This window comes from Lissotriton vulgaris, chromosome 11 (assembly GCF_964263255.1).
Source record: "Lissotriton vulgaris chromosome 11, aLisVul1.2, whole genome shotgun sequence".
Lineage (NCBI taxonomy): Eukaryota > Metazoa > Chordata > Amphibia > Caudata > Salamandridae > Lissotriton > Lissotriton vulgaris.
Genome location: NC_141699.1, coordinates 912,802,699 through 912,826,376, shown reverse-complemented (window position 1 = coordinate 912,826,376; position 23,678 = coordinate 912,802,699). Strand labels below are relative to the sequence as shown.

The 23,678-nt window shown below is 43.3% G+C and overlaps 1 protein-coding gene across 3 annotated transcripts in view; it reads right to left on the bottom strand.

Annotated features, from left to right (window-relative positions):
* ITM2C (integral membrane protein 2C) overlaps positions 1-23,678 on the bottom strand; it is a 281,272-nt gene that overhangs the window by 129,891 nt on the left and 127,703 nt on the right. For all 3 annotated transcript variants that reach the window (XR_015300961.1, XM_086944068.1, XM_086944069.1), the window contains exon 3: positions 8,155-8,343. Coding sequence is in view for 2 of the 3 variants with exons in the window: in XM_086944068.1 (XP_086800194.1) it covers positions 8,155-8,343 (189 nt within the window). In the remaining variant the exon portion in view is untranslated. The remainder of the gene's footprint in view (positions 1-8,154; positions 8,344-23,678) is intronic.

Below are 23,678 nucleotides of genomic sequence, written 5' to 3'. Positions count from 1 at the left end.
ATTCTAGGTTATGCGTCACCTTGCATCCCCTTGTGTGGCGCAAGAACGACGCTTGATAAATATACCCATTAGTTCAATGCACTGGAAGCTAGAGCCGCCCCACCTTCTACTTCTATTGCAGCCAAACAACATCTTTCGCTGTTCTCTTGGAAGGTTGATGTATACCGAAAGAGCATGCTCCTGCATCCACCATCTTTGGAATCTAACCTTTTTGCCATCAGCTGGAGAAGATAGTTATGAGACTGACTGAGGACAAAATCTCTTCTGTAGCCAGTCACAACTGTCTTGAGAGGAAGGGTTTTTTCCAGCTTTAACATTTTAAAAATGCCCGGCCCTTTTGAGGTCGAGATTGTGGCTGGGGGACTGTTGCTAACAAAGCCTGTTTCAACTATATTCTCCTGCCAGTGCTCCATAGGCCTGGAAGCATGACTATCACAGCCAGGCCCCAGTGAGGTCTGGTGCAGATTGGGATATTTTGCATTGATCTAGCAAGTAAAATTAGCAGGCAAAAGGGCAGTGGAGGTGGTACAACACGGGCATTGAGTCAACCACTTCAATCCATCAGAGGATATTTTTTCTCAAAGCCCTCTGCTAAGAGATTTAGTTCATATGTAGCCCCAAAGAATAGCATTCAGAAATTGTTAGACGAGGAAGCAATTATCCCAGTCCTAGAAGATCACATTGGCAAAGGATGGTATTCCATCATCTTCCTTGTGCAAATGCTGTTCATACAGTACAGGTCTGTTGTCAGTTTCAAGGATGTAAACAGGTACATATCGTATCAAAAATTAAAAATGTTAAACTTGCAATCTTTGTTGCCACCGCTAAAGAAGGAGAATTCCCTTACATCAACTGATCTGAAAGATGCTTTCCTCCATTTCTGATACATTAAACTGCTGGCATCTGTCATTATCATGATATCATCCTTTTGGCATATGTCCACTTTTACCCTCTAGTCTATTTTTTTATTGGGTAATTTGGTTTGCAGGAATTTGATCACTGAGTGCCTGTTCAGTCCCAGACTATGCAGGTGCTCCCAAAGTGGCTGCAACTAGTGTCATTGGACATGAGGTTTATCATTTCTCCTTCACTCTCCAAAGGTTTTTACAACCAATGCCAGTGTGAAAGACTGGGGACAGTGTTCGAGAACAAGTAGATTCAGGGCAAGTGGGAACTGCAGATTGTGTTAATGTCATCCAGTTGGAAAGAGTTGAAGGGCGTCAAGATGTTCCTGATGCACTGTGCACCACATTGTTTTAAGCTGGTGATAGTTGTGCACTCATTCAGGTGGAGAGGGCCTATTTGAATCACCAAGCGGGATGGGGTCTCTTTCCTAGTCTTTTGTCACACGAGACTTGGATTTGGGCAGAGACGCATCTCCTCAGTCTGTATGCAGCTTATCTCCCAGGAAAAAGAATATACTAATGGATCAACTGAGTTATACCTACTTGTCCTCACTTTATCTGGTTCTTCATCCCAGAGTGTTTCACCGGATAGTGCAGAAGATCATATCCACATGGTAGGGCCACTTTACCATAAAACAGAATGCACAGGTTGTGCAGCCAGGTCCCATCTCCAGAAGCTTGGGCAGTAGATGCATCATTAGTAGAGTAGCCTTGAGAGCTAGTTTACCCATTTCTACCAATCTCTCTAGTTCTGCATAGTATATAGGCAGAGCAGGTAGAAGAGTTGCTGGTAGTCCCATGTTGGCCCAGGCAGGTTTGGTTTCTGATCTGATTTTAAATATCAATGTCCCTCCTCCACACAGGGTTTTTCCCCTGGATTAGTACCCCTAGTTAGGTCCAGACCTCAGCAGGGTATCACTGCCTTGCCTGCAGCTGTGGGTCTGGACCTGGAGAGGATAAATCTTCAAATGTTGGGGTGTTCAGCAGAGGTAGTTGTTTCAGTCCAGCAATCTAGATGTCTAATTACACTAAAACAATATGCAATGCACTGGAAATCTTATTCTTCTTGTGATCCACCCCCTTCCGGTCCAATTAGAATTACTGATTTTGTAAAGGATATCTTTTGTTGGGTCTGAATGGAATCTACTTTATGAAGGTAATTGGCTGCAATTTGGGCCTTGAGGAGGGCCGAGGTGCGAGTGGGAATTCCTTGGTATCCAGAGTGTTCAGGAATTTATTCTTGGACAGGACTGTTGTGCATTGCCCTATTTATATCTGGGATCTTCTGTTAATACTTAAGCCTCTTCAATTGCACTGTTTGAGTCTTTGAATTCTGTGAAACGTACGTTTATATCATTCAATATTTTGTGTTTGTTGACAATCTGTTGTTGGGGGAGAGTATGTGAAATGGCCACCTTCTTGTGCTCTCATCGTTTTCTCCATTTTCTTCTGGATTAAGCAATATTGAGGCTGAATGCTTATTTTTTACCAAACGTGCCTTCAGATTTCCACATGTTTCAGGATTTGGCTCTTCCAGTTTATTTTCTAACCCCATCTTCTCCAGAGGAGAGGAGCCTACCTGCATACTTTTGGATATTCACATAACCTTCTAAATCTATGTAGAAAGGAAATCTGTCTTCAGGAAAATACAAGCTTTGTTGGTGACCTTTGGATATCTTGCTATAGTTTACAAACATCAACCCCATCCTTAGGCATATGGCTGAAACTGACTGTCATTTTCCCTTATGAGAACTAACATATATACTTGTCAGGTCAGTTCAATGAAGATTGACCACAGGGATTTCTGCTTCCTGGTCAATTGTTGAAAGACACATCAACGAAGGAAGGTTGTTTGGCCACAACTTGTGCTTTTCCACTCATGTTACTGAATCAATACCATCTCCAGGTGGCAGGTTGGTCATCACCAGAGCTTAGGGAATGGGTTTTTGATGCTGCTCTGCATGATTTTTAAGTTCCTTTCATTAACATCTTTGGTTGTTGCAATATCATTAAGGTTTAATGTATTCTCTAGTTGCTTTTTGTTGTTTGGTTATGCTCTCACCCAGCAAGGACTGGGACGAGGAAGACAGAGAGGTAAAGACCCAGTTACGTACTGGTAATCTTCATTACTCCAAGATAATGTCTTTCTCCTCACAGCCCTAAATTCCCAACCCAATCTTCCCAGTGTTGAGAGTACAACCAGAAAATATTTTGAGAAATGTTGTGACTTTGTTTGGCATGGTCAGGAAGTGATGTTTAGCAGCTTCATCTATGTCCATTCCAAGTAGGAAGAGGAGGTCATCAGTGTTCTTAGTTTATTATCTTCAATAAGTAAACTATTTCTTGATGTGGAGTTGTCATCTTACCCAGTAAGGACATGTGACAATGAAGGCCTGAACTCAGAGTATAGATCACCGGTAAGTGACAAGGCCAACTCCAATCCATACTCCTTTTATATCAACCACATAGTCACAGTGGGAGGAAATGGAGCAGGGCAGACACTGTCCCAGTCATGGTTCTCCCTTGGTACTGACACCCTGCCACTATGGGTGTATGTCCCATCCTTGATTTGGGTCCCAGTACGGTAACTTTAAGACAAAGAAGGCACTGAAGCACACAAAAAAGTCAAATCGCTTAAGAAAATAGTTTGTAGACAGTAAAACTCAATAATATGTTCTTTTTCAAAAGTGTTTGTGACCATTTATTTTCTTCCATGTTATCCGCGTGTAAATTATAAATATCCTCCAGACAGGCAGCCAACAAGTGTTTTGTCTACAAGACTTTTTCAAGGCTGTTTCCAATGTGTGATCCTATGTCCATAGAGTAGGAAGTTACCAAGTCTGATTAAAGTCTCTGAGAAATAGGCCAGAGACGTCCAAGTAGGGTCCTGATCACGGCAATATGGTAATACAAGTGTCCTAGTTTATCAAACAAAGCAGTTTTACTATCTACAAACCATTATCATCAGAGATTTAATTGAAATGTTTGTGTGCTTTGGTACTTTCTTCTTTTTCCCCTGTTATTTGTTGCCTAGCCAGAGAAATCATGCTTAGCCAGTACATTAAAATGGAAACCCAGGAGCCAATGGTTACAAATGTCCCTCTTTCTAAGTTTCTAATGTTGGAAGACATGTCTCTTATTTCTTGCTAAACCACCAGCATTTTCTTTCACACCTCTCAACAGTGCTTCTGATCCTAACTCTCTGCTTCACACCCAGGGCTGCTCATTATGTGCCCCAACAGACTGTGCTGATTCACCTAGATTTTGCTGTGAGTGGATGTGACTTTCTCTTTTAGTACTGCCTTATTCCTGAATCCTAGGAGTAAGCCGGAAGTACTGCAAGAGTAAGTTTCTTAAAAACCTCTATGTGAATCAGCCCCACTTTGTTTACACTGTCTCGTCTATGTTCCTTACTCATTATGGCAGTGTCACTCATCTTTTGTCCTGCACACTCACTCTGTGTCACCTCACAAATTTTTTACCTCCTGCCACATCTGTGCTCCTCACACACAGTTCTCCTCACACACTCTGTCACCTTATTATGTCTGTGTCACCTCACACCATCCCTTGTTTGCTTTCTAACTAGTTCTAATATGAAGTGTTGCACTCTCCTCAGAGACATCTGCACCGTGCAAACAAGATACAGATTGCAGTGCCATCCCCTTCTTGAAAATCATATTCACCTTGCAACCAATGCTTAGCTGTATGCATATCAGTGGGACCATCTCTCACCTCATCTTATTTGGACTTAAACAGGTTAGGCAGTATGGGAACTGTGTCACCAGCTGCACTCTTTACACCTTGTCCTTACTACATGACTTGTCAACTCTGTACCATCACCCTCTTAGTGCCTTTGACCTTTGTGCATCTGACTTGAACTCTGCTTCTCTACTAGTGTGGTCTCATTACCCTTTTTGCTCCCTTCCATTTACATTCTATTATACAACTCATCCACTTCTCTATTACTTAAAATACTCTGTATCCCCTTATTCACTGTGCCACAGTGGAGAAGTGTGGCTCACTGGTTAGAGCGGCAGACTCTGAAGCAGAGATCGGGACCAGGGTTCAAGTCCCGACGCGGCAGGGTCTTGGGCTCAATGTCTGCGGACTCGATAATTCTCGCCTTGGCGCCTACTCTAATCATGGGTCCCACGCTGCAACTCTGGGCAATAGCTTGCTTAATCTCCACAATGGCCCCTACAACACTGGGATGCCTGGCTTCACCTTGGGGGTGCCTGGAGGGGCATCTCACAGGGAGAGCCAGGAAGGGTTCCACAGCGTTATACAGCGCTGGGACGCCCCGTTGGGGCAGCTGTGCGCTTTACAAAATACACTACATTTACAGTATACTCTGTGCACTTTCACCTGCTCGTTCTCCCTTCAATATTATGTACTCACTTTATGCCCTCGCTCCCTATGTGCTAGCAATCATTTGGAGACCCTAACCCACTGTCTGGTTGCATACACTCCTTCCACAGCGAAAATACATATAGTTTTGTACTTGCTATCAAAAAGCTACTGTGTGCTTGCAAGGCATGTGTTGTGCATATTGAAATTTTAAAGTAACACTTTTGGCTAAAACTCTTTTTGTACTAAGTTGTAGTAGGAAATTCATTCAAAAGCAATTTTTGCACCATGTGGGTGAGTAGGGAAAGCAAATTCAATGGACATGTATTTTTATATATGCTGTATATCACTTGCTTAATTCCTTTTCTCTACCATCCCATCTCTGGCACAAACCACACACCACTATCTCTGGAAAGAGATGGGCAACTGACCAACTTCAAAGTTTTCTCTAATCATATGCCTTCTTCTCAGTGCAGCCCACTCACAAGCCACAAAGTCTTTCAATACACTCTGTAATACTGCTTTTCTTTGAGAGTAAGGGACTTCACAAATATAGAGGAGGCGTTGCCCATAGGTTGTGGAGGCAAATATGTCTCTTAGTGGTGTGATTTTAATTTGGTCAGGTGGCTTGATTGGGCAGGCTTAAGAAGTAGTTGTGCAGAGAGTGTGGGAGAGTTTTAAGCAAGGCTTAGACCTGCCATTTTTATTACTGTAGCACAGAACACTACAGTATAGGTTTTGCAGCAAGACATATTGGTAAGACAAAAACTGTGTTAGAGTGCAATGAAAGTTAGGTTGGAACTGTAGAGGCAAATTTTGCTGGATCTGCTTAGAGACTTTCACTAATCACAGAGGAGTTCAATTTTAAAACTGTTTCAACCTTACTTTAAGGATAGAGAGAGCTACAGAAACAAAGAGCTATTGTTTACCTGAAATAAAAAACTAATGAATAGTATTTCCAGATTTGCTCGGAATCTCTAGACTTGGAAGCTGCACCAAAATTAAGGGAAATTAGCCCATTGCTGTTCAACATGGAAAAAGATGGTCATGGTTTTGACTTTGGGAGGCTGGCTGCTGCTTGAAACTTTTCTCTTGAACTGCAACAGCATGGAAGATCCAGTGGAAGATCTGGTTGAAGCTACGCCATCCATAAACAAATCAGCAAATCAGTAGGTCCTGGACATTTGGTTGTGGACCTGACTCAAAGTTGTGAGAATCTTGGGGCATATTACCAAGCAATAGCGATAATTCTCACTATTGCTTGGTTAGAGACAAAAATTTACCACTGAGCTGCGGCGATTTTTACCGCAAATAAACCTTGGTATTACCAAGGTTTATCGCAAATGCGATAAAAATCGCCGCAATGCATGAATATCGCTGAAAAGTCAGCGATATTCAGGCATTACCGAGCTAATGCTCTTAGCCATGTTATCCACCTCTCATTGGATAACATGGCTAAGAACTGCTCAGGGCAGGTGTTAGCTTTTGGAGATATTCGCGCTTAGTACGAATATCTTCAAAAGTTGGTAATAGGAGATAGCGATGTTAGCGACTGTTTCCAGTCGCTAACATCTTGGCACGCCCACTTTGCATGTCATTAGTGATAAATATCTCTGAGATGCAAAGTGGGGCCCAAGATGGTCGCTATCGCCTACTAGCTGTCGCTAACTGGTGTTAGCGACAGCTAGGTAATAGGGTGATAATTTTATCTCCGCTTTCTTGGCTTTTACATTTGTTCAGTGGGGCGACGCTCCTCCGCCATTGAGGAGGAGCTGCCGCTGATACCAAATATAAATGGACTTCTGTCCCTTTTCTTGTCATTTCTAAGACTCACAGCCTGATCAACTTTGTATTTCATTTTACTCGGGTTTTCTCACAGAAACATGTTCACTTCTTATGAGCTAGTTCACTGTGTTTTGGATCTGAGCCAGAGCAAACATCAAGACTGAGTTCCCTCTCTCCCACACTTTAACAATCCTGGTTCCTATAGTGGTGCTCAAGAATGCTACTACATTTCCACGAAAAGGAGAATCAAAAACTATAGTAATTCTCTAATGGTGATGTCTGCTATGAGCAATCAATGCCTGGAGAAAGATTTGCAAACCTTTGCTCTGCATGTATATCCTTTTAGCTACACTACATTAATTCCACAAGATGAGTGAATACTTACCTCTGACATGTCAGAAAATTGTAGACAACAATGGGGCATATTATCAAGAACGGCGTTAAAAATTATCGCCGGTTTAGCGGCAGAAAACTGCTGCTAAAGCGGTGATAATGGGCTTGATAATATGCCCTTGAGAATTCTCATGGAAGTCCATGTTCTGGTGTGAACCTGGGCTTCTATTGGAATTCTCCAGGGCATATTATCAAGCCCATTATCACCGCTTTAGCAGCAGTTTTCTGCCGGTAAAGCAGCAATAATTTTTACGCCATTCTTGATAATATGCCCCAATGTTCCCGAACACATGAAGTTATCTGCACTGAATTTTACCGGAACTCTAGATTTTCACCTGGCACAGAGACATCTAAGAACTCACCTCCATGTCAATTCCACCATTGCCTAAACTGGTCAAAATTATTCAACTGTCATACATTCAAAGACTGTGTTACACAAAGATTTGTAAATGGAGCAAAAAGCGCGCAGGCGGGCATTGCTTAAGCCATGGTGTTGATATAAATAGTGTGGCATTTAGGGAATGAACATTTCAAATGGTTTTGGACACAAGAGGAAGGGAATAACCAACATGGAAGCATGGCTGGGTGATAGCAGAAAGTGCTGCAGCATACACCTCCAAACTTATTTCAATACTATATACAAAATATTGTTAGCGGATGACATCAAACAGTGTCTTAACCGGCTTGTTGCATTGCTAGTAAAAAAATGTATTTTCACTCTGACCTTTTGAAAATCATGGATTATGTCTGCAGGGTTACTTCCACCAAACAGGGGCACTGGAACATTGATCTGCTCGTAGTTGTCCTCGATGTAAATCTTCACATCCTCCTGCAGCTCCAGCCTTCCCATGAATGGATAATGTATGGGATCTTCATACAGAACACTGCAGTGGAACACACCCTCTCTGGGAATCTGTTTAAAGGAAGGCACAATAAACAGAGGGATAGGTCAAAGGAACGGTGGTATTTTTCAAAAAATGAGGACAAGAAACTTGTATACAGGGCATTGCAAAGTCAATAGGTCTGGTGTTAGCCGGAAGCCTTGGGGGTATGTCAATGCTTGTTTTGTCATCTTTTTGTCAAGCGTTATTGTAGGGGGTCTGCTGGCCCTTCCCAATAATAGAAAATGAGCTTGTGTACAAAAAGTACGAATTGGCCTAATACACCCTGGGACAAAAGAGAACTATGTGGAGGGCAGATGTACTCCTTATAAAAGAGCAGAATTCTGTCACTCACAGTGAAGACAGCCAATGGGTGAAGTGGGCTAAAACACTGACACATGATGTCGACTGGGGGCGGGGGGGGGGGGGCGAGGCGGAGAAATTTGAATAACACAATAACAGACCGACCTGTGAAGAGGGCTGGCTGAAATCCCCAGTAAGTAATGAATGAAGTATATCATTTCAGTAAAATATAAATGGTTTGGCTAATACCAAACCTAAAGCCGAGAGCTCACAGTAAACCTGAAGTGAAGTAGATGTACAATTTCAAAGAAATACATTCCTAGTACACTTTTCAAATCTAGCATGGTCATAGCTCAATTTGAAAGGAGGGGTGTGTCATAATATGCCTCAGTAACTAAACTGCACTTTGTTCCTTCAAGATAACTCAGTTTAGTTGAATATTCTTGTTGCAAAGAAAAAATTGTGTTTCACCAATAAAGTCACAGGCTTTAACCCTTGTTGGTTGACATTTTAAGTCAGTATTACAAGGACAATATATTATGATAATATTAGCGTGGTTTACTTCACAGAACTAATCAAGGCAACACATTAACAAGCACAATTTAACATCAGTTCAAAACAATATTAATAATAGTAGTAATAATAATATAATTATAATAATAATTAGTATTAATAATATTATCATCATCATTATTATTGTTGTTGTTATTATAATTGTTGTTATTATTATGATTAGTACTAGAAATAGCAGTAGCAGTTGTCATAGCTGTGGCATAAGGATCATGGTGGGCACTTGGAAAAATGAATTGCTTGCAAATTACAGTACAGTAAGTTAGAGAATGTCTCACCAGTGACAGCAGTATCAGTAAGCAACATTGCTAACTGGGAAGTTTAAGATAATGTTGGATTTCCCCCCAACTGCATCAGAGAATCATGAACATCAGCAGAGACATAATGCCTAGTTACGTTTTAGGACTGAATTCTATAGACCGACATACAGTGCAGTACAAATAGGGCGTCAAATTTGCTCACACCAGGCAATGAAAAACCCTTTTACGGCACTATCTTCTGGTAATGTAAAATTACTGTAAAAGGCGTTAAAATAATTTTTTTCTCAGTTCATGGGGGCCTCCATGAGGTAAAAAGCCGATTTTCCTGTAACACTAGAAACTTCTACACCAGACAGCTCAGACATGCACATTCCACCAGCAGTGAGCTAAGAAATCTATCATGTTCAATTAAGGGTGAGGAAATACTACTGTATTTTTATATAGAGATGTAGAGGGCTTGTGTACAGGTACGGCTTGGCCTTGCTCAGTAGGGACAGACACACACTTACACCAGCTCACTATTCGGCCGGAGGTCACGTGCGACCTTGGCCCCTTTATTTTATACTCTCGGACCACGCCCAGTCATGAGGGGTGTGGTGCGTACACGCTCTTTCACATAGAGGCCGGGTGGCACTCTACATCCCTCCTCTGCTTAAACTGTGGCTGATCAACAGTGAAAAGAGAAAAACAGAGGGAGAGAGAAAAAGAAAAGGAGAGAAAGCGAGAGATATAGAGAAAGAGAAGAGACAAAGAGCTTCATCTGGGGGTACACCGTGTTCACAGAGTCTCTGTCCTGTACTCCAGTCTCTCTCTGGATGGCCCAGTCACTCTGCGCGCATAATCCCGCAGTTTCTGTCTGGGCGCCGGATTAGGCCTCAACTGGTATGGCTGACTGCAGGACTGTCTCTCATCTTGGCTCGATGTTACGCCACTCTGGCACCCACCTAGGTCTGTATCGCCGACTGGACTGGGTTGGCTTTCTCCGTTGTTGCCTTCGGCCTCTTGATAGGGTGGCAGCCCTTGATTGTCTTGTGGACTCGGGCGGTCACTGCAGTAGAATCGGGGAGATCTTCATCTCTCTCGTGTGTTGCTTGATCTGTTTGTGATTTGCCTGTGATCTCCTTGAACCACAATACTTTTCTCACCACAGTGCGTCGTCCTCGTTGTGAGTGACCATTGTTCTGTTGACTTCAATCACTACCCACTCCTCGGGTTCATATGGCGTGCAGAAATTTCATACCAGATGACGGTCCTTTAGAACCACTCGAGAGCAAACATGCATTAAGGGCGTCTTGGCCCCCCAGCTGATGTTGGCCTTGTCGTTGGTCCGTTGTCGCTTCTGTTGGGCCCATTCTTTATCGGGGCTTTGAGGTGTCCAGTTGGGGTCTCCGGGGATAAGATCCCAGGGTGGGCGCTTTAGAAGGAGCGTTGCAGGGGCACACCCCGTGGTCAAGTGAAGCATTTGTTGATACGCGAATAGGAATTGATGAAGACAGGTTTCCGGATCTTGATGCTGGTCCACTCCTATGCGTAGTGCTTGATTCAGAGTCCTCATAAACCGCTCGACCTCCCCGTTGGCTTGAGGCCTCTGTGGTGTAATACGCCGGTGTCGGATGGCTCACTTCTGTAGAAAATCTTGAAACTCTCGATCCTGGAGGGAGGTCCGTTGTCTGATTTAATTTCTTGTGGCAGCCCAAAGATTGTGAACATCTTCTTGAGTGCCGGCTGCACATGTGTAAATGCCATGGTCAGCACTACTTCTACCACCAGGAATTTGCAGCATTAGTCAATGACTACCAGGGTGTGACGAGCGTCTGGGAAGCTGCCAAAGTCAACATTTATCCTGGTCCAAGGTGTCTCGCAGCACCCTTCCGTGATGGTTGGCGTGGGAGCAGCGTCTGCTCCCACGATGGTGCAGGGGTGGCATGTCCTTACCTCCTCATAAACCATGCTATCCATTCCAGGGAACCACACTTTGGTCCGGAGCCTGGCTTTCGTCTTGGCCACACCCTGGTGCCCTTGGTGTGCTAGGGTCACCATTCGACGATGCCGGTTCCTCGGGACTACGATCTTCTGACCTCGGAGTATTAGCCCTGACCCACCGATGCTGAGTTCATGCCTCACTCTCCATATCTGTCTCCGGGGGTTCTGTTCTTCCTCTGTGAGTTCCCCTGCCCATCTAGGACACGGTGCCATTGCCAACCCATTGATTGCTTATTCTTAAAATTCTTAAAATAATCTCCATGAAACTTTCCAGTATCGGGCTTACATGACTAGAAATGCTACTTGTTGTTTTGTGAAGATTCACCAGACAGGGCGAAAGTAACCAGCAACCCAATTAAACTGTTGTATAAGCAAATGACTGAATCGATAACTACAGTCACTTTCTTTACATATTTATTTTTCATTATTTCTAGCGTGGCATTGAAAATGTTGCGTTCTTCAATGAGCAGCCAAAATGAGCATTGAATGAAATAAGAATGGTTACGTTTTATTTATCTTCCTTGAAAAAAAATGTTAACACCTTAGCTGCTTCGCAAATATCCCTCCCCAGTGCTGCGCTGTCCATTGGAACTAGTGCTGAATGGACGTCCAATGGTCGTGTGCAGCACTGGGGAGGTAGCGCTCGTGACGACCGTTGGCCGTCAGTAGCGCTTAAGAGGTTATTGAAACAACAAGCAATGGCAAGGGTCAGTGGATCGAGGTGTTTGTGTGGCTGCAGCGTTTGCTGCATAATTATAGATTTACTGCAATCTTGGACAGTTTCCACATTTTACGGTTCCCAAGTGAAAAATCAGTTCTTATACTAATGCATTTTGTACAATAAATGTACCAACACATGTAACACATATATTAAATACGTTATGATAAAATCTAAACAGTTTTAATAGGGTTAAATTTACGTCAAACTAGTGACAGTACACATGGGCTATTAGGCAATATGAAGTAATAATATTTTTGGACTTAAATAATATAGAGGTAATTTGGTCTACATTGATTTTTTCTACATGTCCGTGTAGATCACGTATCTGCTCATTCTGCCAAGTCATCCGCCTTGCCATGTTCAAACCTACATAAAGCTCCGACATAGAAGGTTGAGGCAAGCCATAAATTAAGTCTAAGAAATTACGATTTTCAATGGAAGACTTCCATAATTTCTTCATGAAAGGATTTCAAAAGGTGGTTTGTGTAATTGGAAATCCTCTTGTAACTGATGACATGAGATGAATGTTTGATCATAAAATAAATCCACAAATGTAGTAATTACTAACTAATGCCATGTTATACAAATGGGACAATGTCTTAAGTGAAACCTTTTAAAACAAAGATCCACAATTTATCAAATACATTATTTCTGTGTCCTTTATTGAAGATATTCATTCAGCATTCTGGCTAGCACTCAATTTGATTAAATAATCTTAGTCTCTTTCCCTACTAGCCCAGAAATACAGCCTCCTATCAGACAGTTCTAATCAACCTCTGATAATGGGGAGTACTATTGATTTAAGTGCTCAAAGAGAGGTATTGTTGCTTCTAGTACAACATTAAATCAGTGGATTTAATTTCTTTAAAAATCTTGCAGATTACTAGTGGGAGTGAGCGATAAAAATATTTTAGGTAAAGTAATAATTTTTATCAAATTAATACAGCTGATCATTTATATAGCCATATCTCACCACTTCACTAGTTGCTACTTCATTTATCGATATAGTGTAGTGTATTTATACTAAAAACAAAGTCCCATATTAGCATTGAGTGGATTTACTAGGAATCAAGCAGCATATGTACCCCAAATCATCTAACTGGGCATCCCCAGGAAGAATGATTATTGTCTTAGTGTTATTGAGTTCAAAACCTCAAACGTAAACCAAAGATCTTTGCTGTCTTCTTGCCAATGCTCAAAGCTGACCTAACATCGTAAAAGGACACTGTTGCATCGTCAACAAAGTAGGCAAAATGACATTGGATTGTTACGGTTCATTACTGGTGGAAGCTGAATCTGGATTCTCCTTATATATAGCTTCATGTACAAAACATACAGTGATGGGAAGAGCAGGCATCCTTATGTGTTGCTTCGTTTGACATGAATTACAAAAGAGTTGTTGCCACTAATGAAAAAAGCAGATTTGAGGAAGAAGTACAGAGAGCACTTCCCACAGGCACCCACAGGAGAAACAATTGAAATGTTTTCTGCTTTTAGCAGCATTATGGCTGGAGGTTCTTGTGAAGCCCCTGTGTGTTCAATTGGGTCTACCACAAGATTTGTGTGGGAAATGGTATCTTTGTTTAACCCGTTGACCACGGCGCAAATTCCGCCGCGGTGCAGGAGTGTTAATCAGGTGGCGGGGTTCAGACTTCCCCCAGCCGTTCTCCACACACACCCACCATCACGTGGGACAGCCAGGGGCCGTCCTAAGCACGGAATGGGTTAAAATCATGTTGCTTACTAGCTCTTAAAGTAGTAATAAAGTAATAGTAAATTTATTCTAATGGCTAACATTTTTGGAAACATTTTAGAATCTGAGTTCAGAATAATAATATGCCTATAAAACCTACAGTCTCTCAGAATTTTGTGCATTTTTAGGAAGATAGCAATTATTGCACAGGGCCCGGATCAGGTACCATGGCATTTAATTTAATTTATTTTAGTACTTTTAAGTAAAGGGGAGATGTTTCTTCAATTAGAATGTTATTAATCGCAGTTGGTAATATATCTGGTCAGGCAGCCTTACCTGGAGTTGTTTAGTTACAGTGAGGAAATAGAAATTTTATGGTCAAGAATGTTCCCTAACGTGTACCCCAACGTCTCCATGTACGAGCTTAAAGTGCATGTAACTTCCCTCCTGTGCCAGCTATGAAGACGCAAATACATTTGCGTCCAACGTTAACATGTCCTCTTTTAGATCCACCCTGAATGGGTCGGATATTCCGTTCCTAAGTATGCCTTGCCACCGTCTTTGTATGGTGCACTTTCTGTATTCCTGGCTCTGTGTGAGCTAGGCCCCGATTTCTGTCATCGAGCCTTTTCCTTTACAAAGTCATCTCTGCCTCCTGAAACTGCAACGTGGGATGCCCCCATGAACTCTGTCCTACTCCCTGCGAGGCGAGCGGGGCCTGGCTCGGCCTGCTTTCCTGCCAAAGACAGTATTTTACCTTCACGTTATCAGCATAGCCAAGCTCAGCTTCCCGAAAACACATTCCAGTCTAGCAGGGTAGATAAACAATCCCTCAGCTGCAGAGCAAAGGGCCCGGCCTTTCTGTCTCCATGCAAGTAATTCATAGCTCCCGTTACCATGGTAGGCCCATGGCCCCTCGCTTTACACACAGACACGTAGGCACATATGCACGCATTCACAGTCAGTATAGGATAGCCTCTGTCCAAGAGACCTTTCCTTCCAGATAATATGGTTCCCAAACATCAGATATCAGATATGATATAGGAACGAGTTGATCTGACAAGCCAGACTTCTGTCTCTTTCCTCTAGTGTAAATGTCAAGTCCCCTGCACCCTCCAGCTTCACGTCAATCACACGTCATGCAGCTGCGCGCGCATCCAGACCTCAGATTTCTGCTGACATTGCAAGATTCTGCTATGTACCCACCCACTTGTGACACTCTCATGTGACGTTTCTAGCACACACCTCTGTGTACGCCCTAGTTCACGCCTTCTGATTACGTATTGCTAACACGTGTGTGTTCTTATCTTGTTTCTCTCAGCTGTTACGCCTTCTGTATTGGTTTCCATTATGTGCTTTAAGTATAAAAGTTATGTATTGTCAATAAAGTATGCTCTATCCCTTCCTGAACCCCAGCGGTGTCAGGAACCCGATATCCGGTTCTGAACCATTCCTTTTTAAGGAATAAAACCCCTAAGAACTCTAACACCACGGACTCTGTCTCTTTCTTTCCGACTGAGTTATTTTATAAGTACTTACCTGCATAGAAATTAGGACGGTAATTAAATATTTACCACATTAATTTGGCGCCCGAACAGGGACCCCTCCCCCACCCCACGCGCCGGTAGGTGCGTTGCAGCCTTTGCCCCCTGCCACAGTCAAGACGGACAATTACGCGTACCCGCAGAATTTCCTGTATCTCCCTCAGGCCTACGGAGGTGACGGAGACTGCGATCAGCACCCAGACGAGGCGGTGAGGAGTGCGGAGGATCCCGACCAGAGCCTAGCCGAAAGAAACAAGGTCCGAGGTGTCAAGAGGCCCACCAGTTCCGAAGTATTCACGTATCGAGTCGAGCCGAGTCCAGTCCGGTCCAGTCCAGTCGAGTTGTCCAAGGCCTTCTGTTCCGTGCTTCCCGGTGAGTACCGTTGCTGGGGACGCATCTCGACGGGTGCATTATTATGTATCCGGTAAAGACGGGTTTGGGTACACAAACACGGTCTGCACTGTTTTAGACAGTGTATCTGTACTGTTTAGCAGTATATCAAGCATTCAAGGGTTTCGATTTTTTGTTCTTGTTTTCTGGAGTTCAAGGATAGTCAATATGTGTTCAAAATGTTTCATGTGATTAATGTCGTGGTATGAGTGATTGTTTTGATGTACATTATTGTGTTTTTGTATATTAACTGTGTCCGAGGTAGAGTAAGTAACAAGTATCGAGTATCAAGTACCAAGCAACAGGATGCCATTATTCAATAAATTAAGACAGTTAGGAACTAGGAAAGGGATACTAGAGGAAGCAGTTCCTGTCCCACCTAGGGACACTCCCGGAAATTTTATGTACCATAAGCATGGCTTAGATGCCATACTGTATCTAGATTTATGGGCCGATTATACCAAGCACCTAGAAGAGAAACATAGGTGGCCTGTTACAGGGACATGGGATGCCGAGTGCATCATGAGAGTAGAGGAAGCACTATGGAAAAAGAAAGCCAGACAATCTCAGAAAGATGCCATAGAATTGTGGCGTAAAGAATCACATAAACGTGCCGAAAAAGCATTCCGAAAAGCAGAAAAACATAGAGAAGAGTCGGATGAGGTCCGAGAAAACGAATTAGTTGCTGAAGGTATCCGAGTACAAGCAGAACAAGTAGACCGTATGCGAAACACTCTTGCAAATGGCATGTATCTAGTGGCCGAGGGTTCGCCTAAAGCCACTCCAGACATACCGAAAGATCTGCCGCCACCATTGGTTCCGACTAAAGTAAGGCACAAGACCACAAAAGACATATTCCTTTCTTCCTATCTAGACGATGTAGCTCCCGCTTATACAAATCCACGTGCCCACGTACCGCCTACTGACGGTGACGGAGATGGCAACCTACCCCAAGACAATGCCCAGCCAGTACCGCAACAAGCTACACCCGTTCAACATCATGTACCACCTATTCCCCCACCACTTCCCGCTCCTACTATTAATCCACTAAATCCTTTCGGGTCTGATCCTGGTAAAAGACAAGTTCAGTTACACATACAGACTCCACAGACAAGCCATGCTCAAGCCTCCGCTTCAGGAGGTGCGACAGGAGGTTATCAGACCCCGCCACAAACACACAGATTAACCCTTAGGGACCTAGCAAAGCAACGTACACCCCAAATACAGAATTACAACTTCCTTAAAGAACCCCTTCCAGATTGCAGATACGATCCAGTACCCGGTAAAACCGATAGAATGGAGTTAGCATCACTACGCCTACGACGAGTTACAGATTATTTAATGTTATTACCAGGAATGACTGACCATCTAGACAGAATATACCATTTTATCCAGACAGGGGAAGGTCCTGAAAGTATTAAAGAGGCCATGGCTTACCAGAAAACTGACACTCAAGGTTGTATATTACGCTTCTTCATTAATTGTCTAATAAGAGAACAAGACAGGCCTGGTGTAGACAAGGACGATATGGATGCACTAAACAAGTGGGGCCAAAATATAGCCGAGGGAAAGCATGATAAACAGAGCAGTATAGCAAATATGTACAAAAGAATCAGGAAAGCAGTGATAGAAATACATGAAAGAAAGGAACCAGAAAAGGAAGGAGATAGCGACAAGATTGAGTCCTCAGAGGAGGAAGAACCAGAGGATAACGACTCGACCAAAGAAATTATAGCATATGTAGGTAAGGGAAATTACCTTAAGAAAGGCATTCGTCCAGAAAGCAAGAGAGTTTTTCTCTCTGGCATCTCAAAAACGAGCTCTCCTGAATATCTGTTTCAGGTTACCGATAAAATACTTCAAGAACGAATGGGGTACCATGTACTCAATTCTATGGATGAACAAGAACTAGCCCGGTCAGCAGTACAATGGGCTGACAATCCCAGCACATATAGTGATGATACAGTAGCTCAGACATTTTTAAATCTTCCCCCAGACGAGCAGAAATTAGCTGGTATGTACATGATTCAGCATCTCATCACGTTATACAGAAATCAACATTCTGATCCAGGTCCCTTACCTGATACATTAGAAACACTACTTTTGAATAGATGGAGAGGCCTAAGTACCAAGTTAATTAAAATAATTCTAGAACAACGGCACAGATATAACGCTTTCTTAGGCCCACAATATGTTTCAGCTCCGCCCCCAGAAAGAAAAATGTTTCACCTCGACAGACAGAATCCTTTACGAGAAGTACATCCAGTAAGGAAAAATGATGACACGCTAGAACGTGTATTTGTATATACACCTTTAACTAAAATGGAATTACTGGAAATGAAGAAACTAGTACCCTGCCACGATAAAGACCCGGCAGGTTTCCACCGAGAAATTAAAGACATGTTACTCATGGGAGATTACACGTATACGGATATTATGAAAATGTTAAAAGTACTGTTGCCCACAGGCATTTACGAGAAACTCAAGGAAAAAGCATGGGAGGTGGGAGATAAAAAGATTATTTGGACTGAAATAGAGGACGAGGAAAAAGGTCGCACTCCAGGGCTAGGCCTTGGGGACAAAGCTAAAGCATTACCAGGTTTAATAGTACAGGTTTTGCCAAGACTATTGACAACTAAAAAGGAAGACTGGGACGCAATCTCAGCCTGTAAACAGAAACACGATGAAGATACTAGGGATTTCTATTCAAGATTCGAGAAATGTTTTATTATTAATAGTGGCCTGAAACCAAGTAGCGAGTCATACCCACACCTTTTTGTAACAAAATTGGTTGAGAATTCCCTGACACAGGTTAAGAATCGTGTATATAAGGTCGAAAGCACTTGGCAAGCAAATACGCCATCCCAGATGTTACAAATGTTGCAATATCACCAGAACAGAATTAGAGAAGAACAAGATCACGAACAGAGACGTATGAAAGACACGAAAATGAAAATGCTAGTTGCTAAGTCAGTTCCAGCTGACGGTCAGAAAAAGGGTCATACACAGACAAGTAATTCAGCGGCTCCCGTTAAAGGGACATGCAACTATTGCAAGCAACCAGGTCACTACGTACATGAATGTTCGGTCCTAAAATATAATATAGCAACAGGTAAAACTAAGGAAAGACCACGTCAGCCTAGACAAGATCAGGTCCAGCAACAGACTTCCCAGAACATACAGCCTACGCATGCTCCACCTTAGTCAGTACAGACCGTAGCGGTATCGCAGCCACAGCCTATTGCCGCGATGCAGCAAGTTTCACAGCAGATGTACCAGTATGCCCAATCTGATTATCCCGATTATCAGCGATACACATGAAACAGCCTAGAGAGGGAGATTGGCTTGCCTCTTATTGAAATTCCTGTAGATCAAGAGGGTCCTTATGTACATAGTCAAGTATTAGGAAAAGACAGAAAGTTTCTAATCGACACAGGGGCAAGTCGCACAACGATCAGTCATGACGAAGTTCCAGGGGCACCCCTCTCAGGCTCACAGAATGTTTCCCTTGGTTTTTCAGGACAGCCTATTGTAAATGAAGTATCAAAACCTGTCCCCCTAGCAGTAGGTCCATTATCACGTGTTACAGACCTGTTACTCACGAAGTCATGTCCAGAAAACTTGCTAGGTATCAAGACACTGAAGGCTCTAGGAGCAGTGATATGTTGTTCTCCTGAGGGAGTTAGACTTTTCCTACGTGACTTTAAAGGTCACTATGTACTACGAGAGTTTGATGTTAGATTGAAAAATGTACCGAAACACCTGTGGGCACAAGGCCCAACCGATGTAGGTTGTATGCACATCACACCATACCGTGTTACACTCAAGCCAGGAGTTGTATTACCCCGAATCAGACAATACAAGTTACCACCCGATGCTGTAGTGGCTTTACTGGAAATCATTGAAGAGCTCATTACCCAAGGAGTGGTCGTAGAAACCGACTCCAATATCTGTAATTCCCCTATCATTCCGATTCTTAAACGTACTGATCCCAATGCACCGCCTGTATATCGGCTGGTGATTGATTTACGAGAACTAAATAAATGCATTGTACCACAGTACCCTGTGGTTCCCGACATCTCATCATTATTGACTGCTATTGATTCAGAGGCGACGTTCTTTACTGTAATTGACCTCAAGAACGCCTTCTTCAGTGTACCCATTGATCCGGAGAGCCAATATCTCTTCGGGTTCTGTTTAAATGGCCGAGCTTCAAATTTTCATGCGCACCTCAAGGATTCACAGAAAGCCCCAGCATCTATAGCCAAGCACTGAAAAGACAACTTGATTGTATCCAAATGCCAGTTAACACTGCCTTACTACAGTACGTCGATGATCTGTTGATCACCGCACGAAGTGAACCCGAATGTGAACAAGCATCACTGACAGTTTTACATTTTCTGGCTGACAAGGGACACAAGGTGTCTCCTTCGAAGCTACAATTCTGTGTTCAGCAAGTGGTGTACCTTGGGCACTTGCTGTCCAAGTGGGGGAGACAGCTCACACCTGATCGCATTCAGTTAATTGCACAGTTACCACAACCCAAGACACAAAAGGAAGTGCGGGCCTTTATAGGCCTCACCTCGTACTGCAGACAATGGATTCCTCAGTATGCATTTCTAGCTAAACCACTGATACAGTTGACAACACAGGAGGCAGCGACTTCGACTGTCCTCCCTTGGACTCAGGAACATACACAGGCTTTTGAGGAATTAAAGAAAGCTTTATGTCAAGCACCAGTTCTAGCAACACCATGTTACAGCAAACCTTTTACACTTTTTGTTACAGAACGTGATGGTACAGCGTTGTCTGTCCTCACACAAGATCAAGCAGGTTCACATAAGCCTTGCGCTTATTTTTCAAGTACATTAGATACTGTGGCCCAGGCTCTGCCTGCGTGCTTAAAATCAGTTGCAGCGACAGCTCTAGCAATCAGACAAAGCGACTCAATAGTATTAGGACATCCATTGACAGTACAAGTTCCACATTCTGTAGAAGTCCTGCTAAATAGAACACAGACACAACACCTGACTATAGCACGACTGACAGGTTATGAACTGACGTTACTCCAGGCACACATAGAAATCAGACGCTGTAACATACTCAATCCTGCCACATTATTACCCTCGATTATGACAGATTCAGCCCCGCATGATTGTATAGAGATCATTAATGCAGTAACAAAGCCCCGACGAGACTTGACAGATGTTGCACTGACTAATCCAGACCTGACACTTTACGTGGACGGTTCATGTATGAGAACAAGCACAGGAGAATTAGTGGCAGCATATGCAGTGACCACTGAAACTGAAGTCAAAGAAACACACCGTATTGATATACTGTCTGCTCAAGCAGCAGAGCTTATCGCTCTGACCCGAGCCTGTATACTAGCCAAGAACAGGAATGTTAACATATATACAGATTCACGTTATGCCTTCGGAGTTGTACACGACTTCGGAATGTTATGGCAAGAACGAGGTTTCTTGACCTCTCACGGAGCCAAGATCCAACACGGTCCCCTCATTCAAGCACTGTTAGAAGCAATACATCTGCCTTCAGGCATATCCATCATGAAGTGTAAAGCACACACTAGAGTTACAGATTCTATTTCCCAGGGTAACGACCTGGCAGACCAAACAGCAAAACATACAGCATTGACTCACACCCAGACAACTGATGTGACAAAGACAATAGTACCGACACATTGTATGACAGTTAGGGATCCCACACTAGATGTAATTGACATTCAGACACATGCTACTCCAGACGAAATCAAGAAATGGACTGAACTAGGAGGGATCCAGACAGACCAGGGATGGGTGACAAAAGGGAAAGCCACATGGTTTCTCCCCGACTCTATGGTTCAAGTCATAATTAATACAGCACATAGTCCAGCACACTTAGGAGAAAAAGCTATGTTGGACAGTTTACAGAATCTCTGGTACAGCAAACATTTACGAGCAGCAGCAAAGCAGAAAGTGCGTACTTGCATGATCTGTTGTCAGTTCAATCCAGGTAAAAGCGTCCCTGTAGAGCAAGGTGGATTTCATCCTCCCGATCACCCTTTTGAAGTCCTCCAGATGGATTATATCCAGATGGAACGTTGTCGAGGATTCAAGTACGTCCTCGTAGTTGTTTGTGCACTTTCCCGTTGGACCGAAGCATATCCAGTCCCAGATTACACTGCCCCGACCACTGCCAAGCAGCTGGTTCGAGAATTCTTCCCACGGTACGGCTTGCCTCGTATCGTGTACTCAGATAACGGACTGCCATTCTCATCCGAGCTCATGAAGCAGGTTTCACTCCTGCTAGGATATCAGTGGAAATTCCATTGCGTCCGACATCCCGAGGCAGCTGGCCTTGTAGAGAGGCACAACCAGACACTGAAAACACGCCTTGCTAAAATATGTAAAGAGAAAGGGGTCGACTGGATAGTCGCCCTGCCAGTTGCACTATTCTATATGAGAATGGTCCCACATTCGAGATCAGGACTATCCCCGTATGAAGTGGTCTTTGGCCGGCCACCAAATATGTGGGGGACGCCCATGCCTAAGAAAATAACCGATGTTGACTGTAATATGCTGACAGATTACCTTGCCTCCTTGATGTCTGCACTCCAATCATGTCGTTCACAGGTTGCTGCAGCCTTTCCCGACAACACTGATGTAAAGCAACATGATGTCCGTCCAGGAGATACTGTCCTAGTGAGAAATTTCGATAGGAGGAGTCCGCTGGAGCCCCGTTGGCAGGAGCCGAAGCTCGTCCTTCTGACCACGAGGACTGCAATCAAGGTTGAAGGCCGTAAGGGGTGGATTCATTCGAGTCATATTAAAAAATGTAATGAACTGCTGCCAGAGACTGACTCTTCCACCCCTTCAAAGGACTGCCCAGATTCTAGTGACTCTAAACTTCCCATGGTAGAGAAAACTCCGCAAGAGGAGTATAAATCAAAGTTGCGGTCTAGCAAGTCAGACAGTTTAATTGTTTAAGTCCTCCCCTAGGTGAATCGGTTAAATAGTTTCTGACATGTATCCCCTAGACCCCAATAGAGAGAGAGATAGAGAGAAACAGATCAAGAAGCAACGATATTGCAAATCTCTCATAAGTTACTGTATTGTTACCTTATGGATCATGTTTTCTTTAAGTCTTACGATTATTGTCACAAGTGTAATTTTGCATATCTATTTTCCTATTGCTACACGTGCACATTCTTCTTCTAATAACACTGCCGAGCATTCTTTTAGCGAATTACCGCCTCACGAGTTGTCTTACCGACTTGCGCTGCGCAACAATACATTCATTAGTATGTTACACCACTCTCATCAGACCAGCAACGCTACCAATTGTTGGATATGTGGCCGACTCCCCCCCTACCAGAAATATGAGGGAGTCCTGCCCCTTTTCCCGTACCCGTTCACACACAATGGTTCATGTGGTGCATGGTTTAGTTTGATTAATTCTTTAGATTCAAATTCCGTAGTTTTTCAGGGTAACTGGGTATGGGGAAACCTGAACACAGTTCTGCATAAAGTATGTTATCCTGACAAGGAGGGACTTCCCAAAAGGACAGGGACTGATCTAGAAAATGAAGTATATGGATTAGGAAATTTTACACTTAACCTCATGATTCTGAATGTTGAATCCGAAACCAAGCCAGACTTGCCCACTATGTCAGTATTACCAGTCAAGGGTGAATTATGTGTCAGAAAGAATGGTACAGTACACCTGGGTCATAGTAAATGTACTACTGTGATCGAATTTAGTGATAAGGGCAAGTCCACATTCAAAGCCACTCGTCATTCCTATTTCATTTGTGGTCAGACAGCATACATACGTTTGCCACTAGATTGGGATGGTACCTGTTATATTGGATTCTTACTGGCACCTGTTTTCCTAGCTCCAC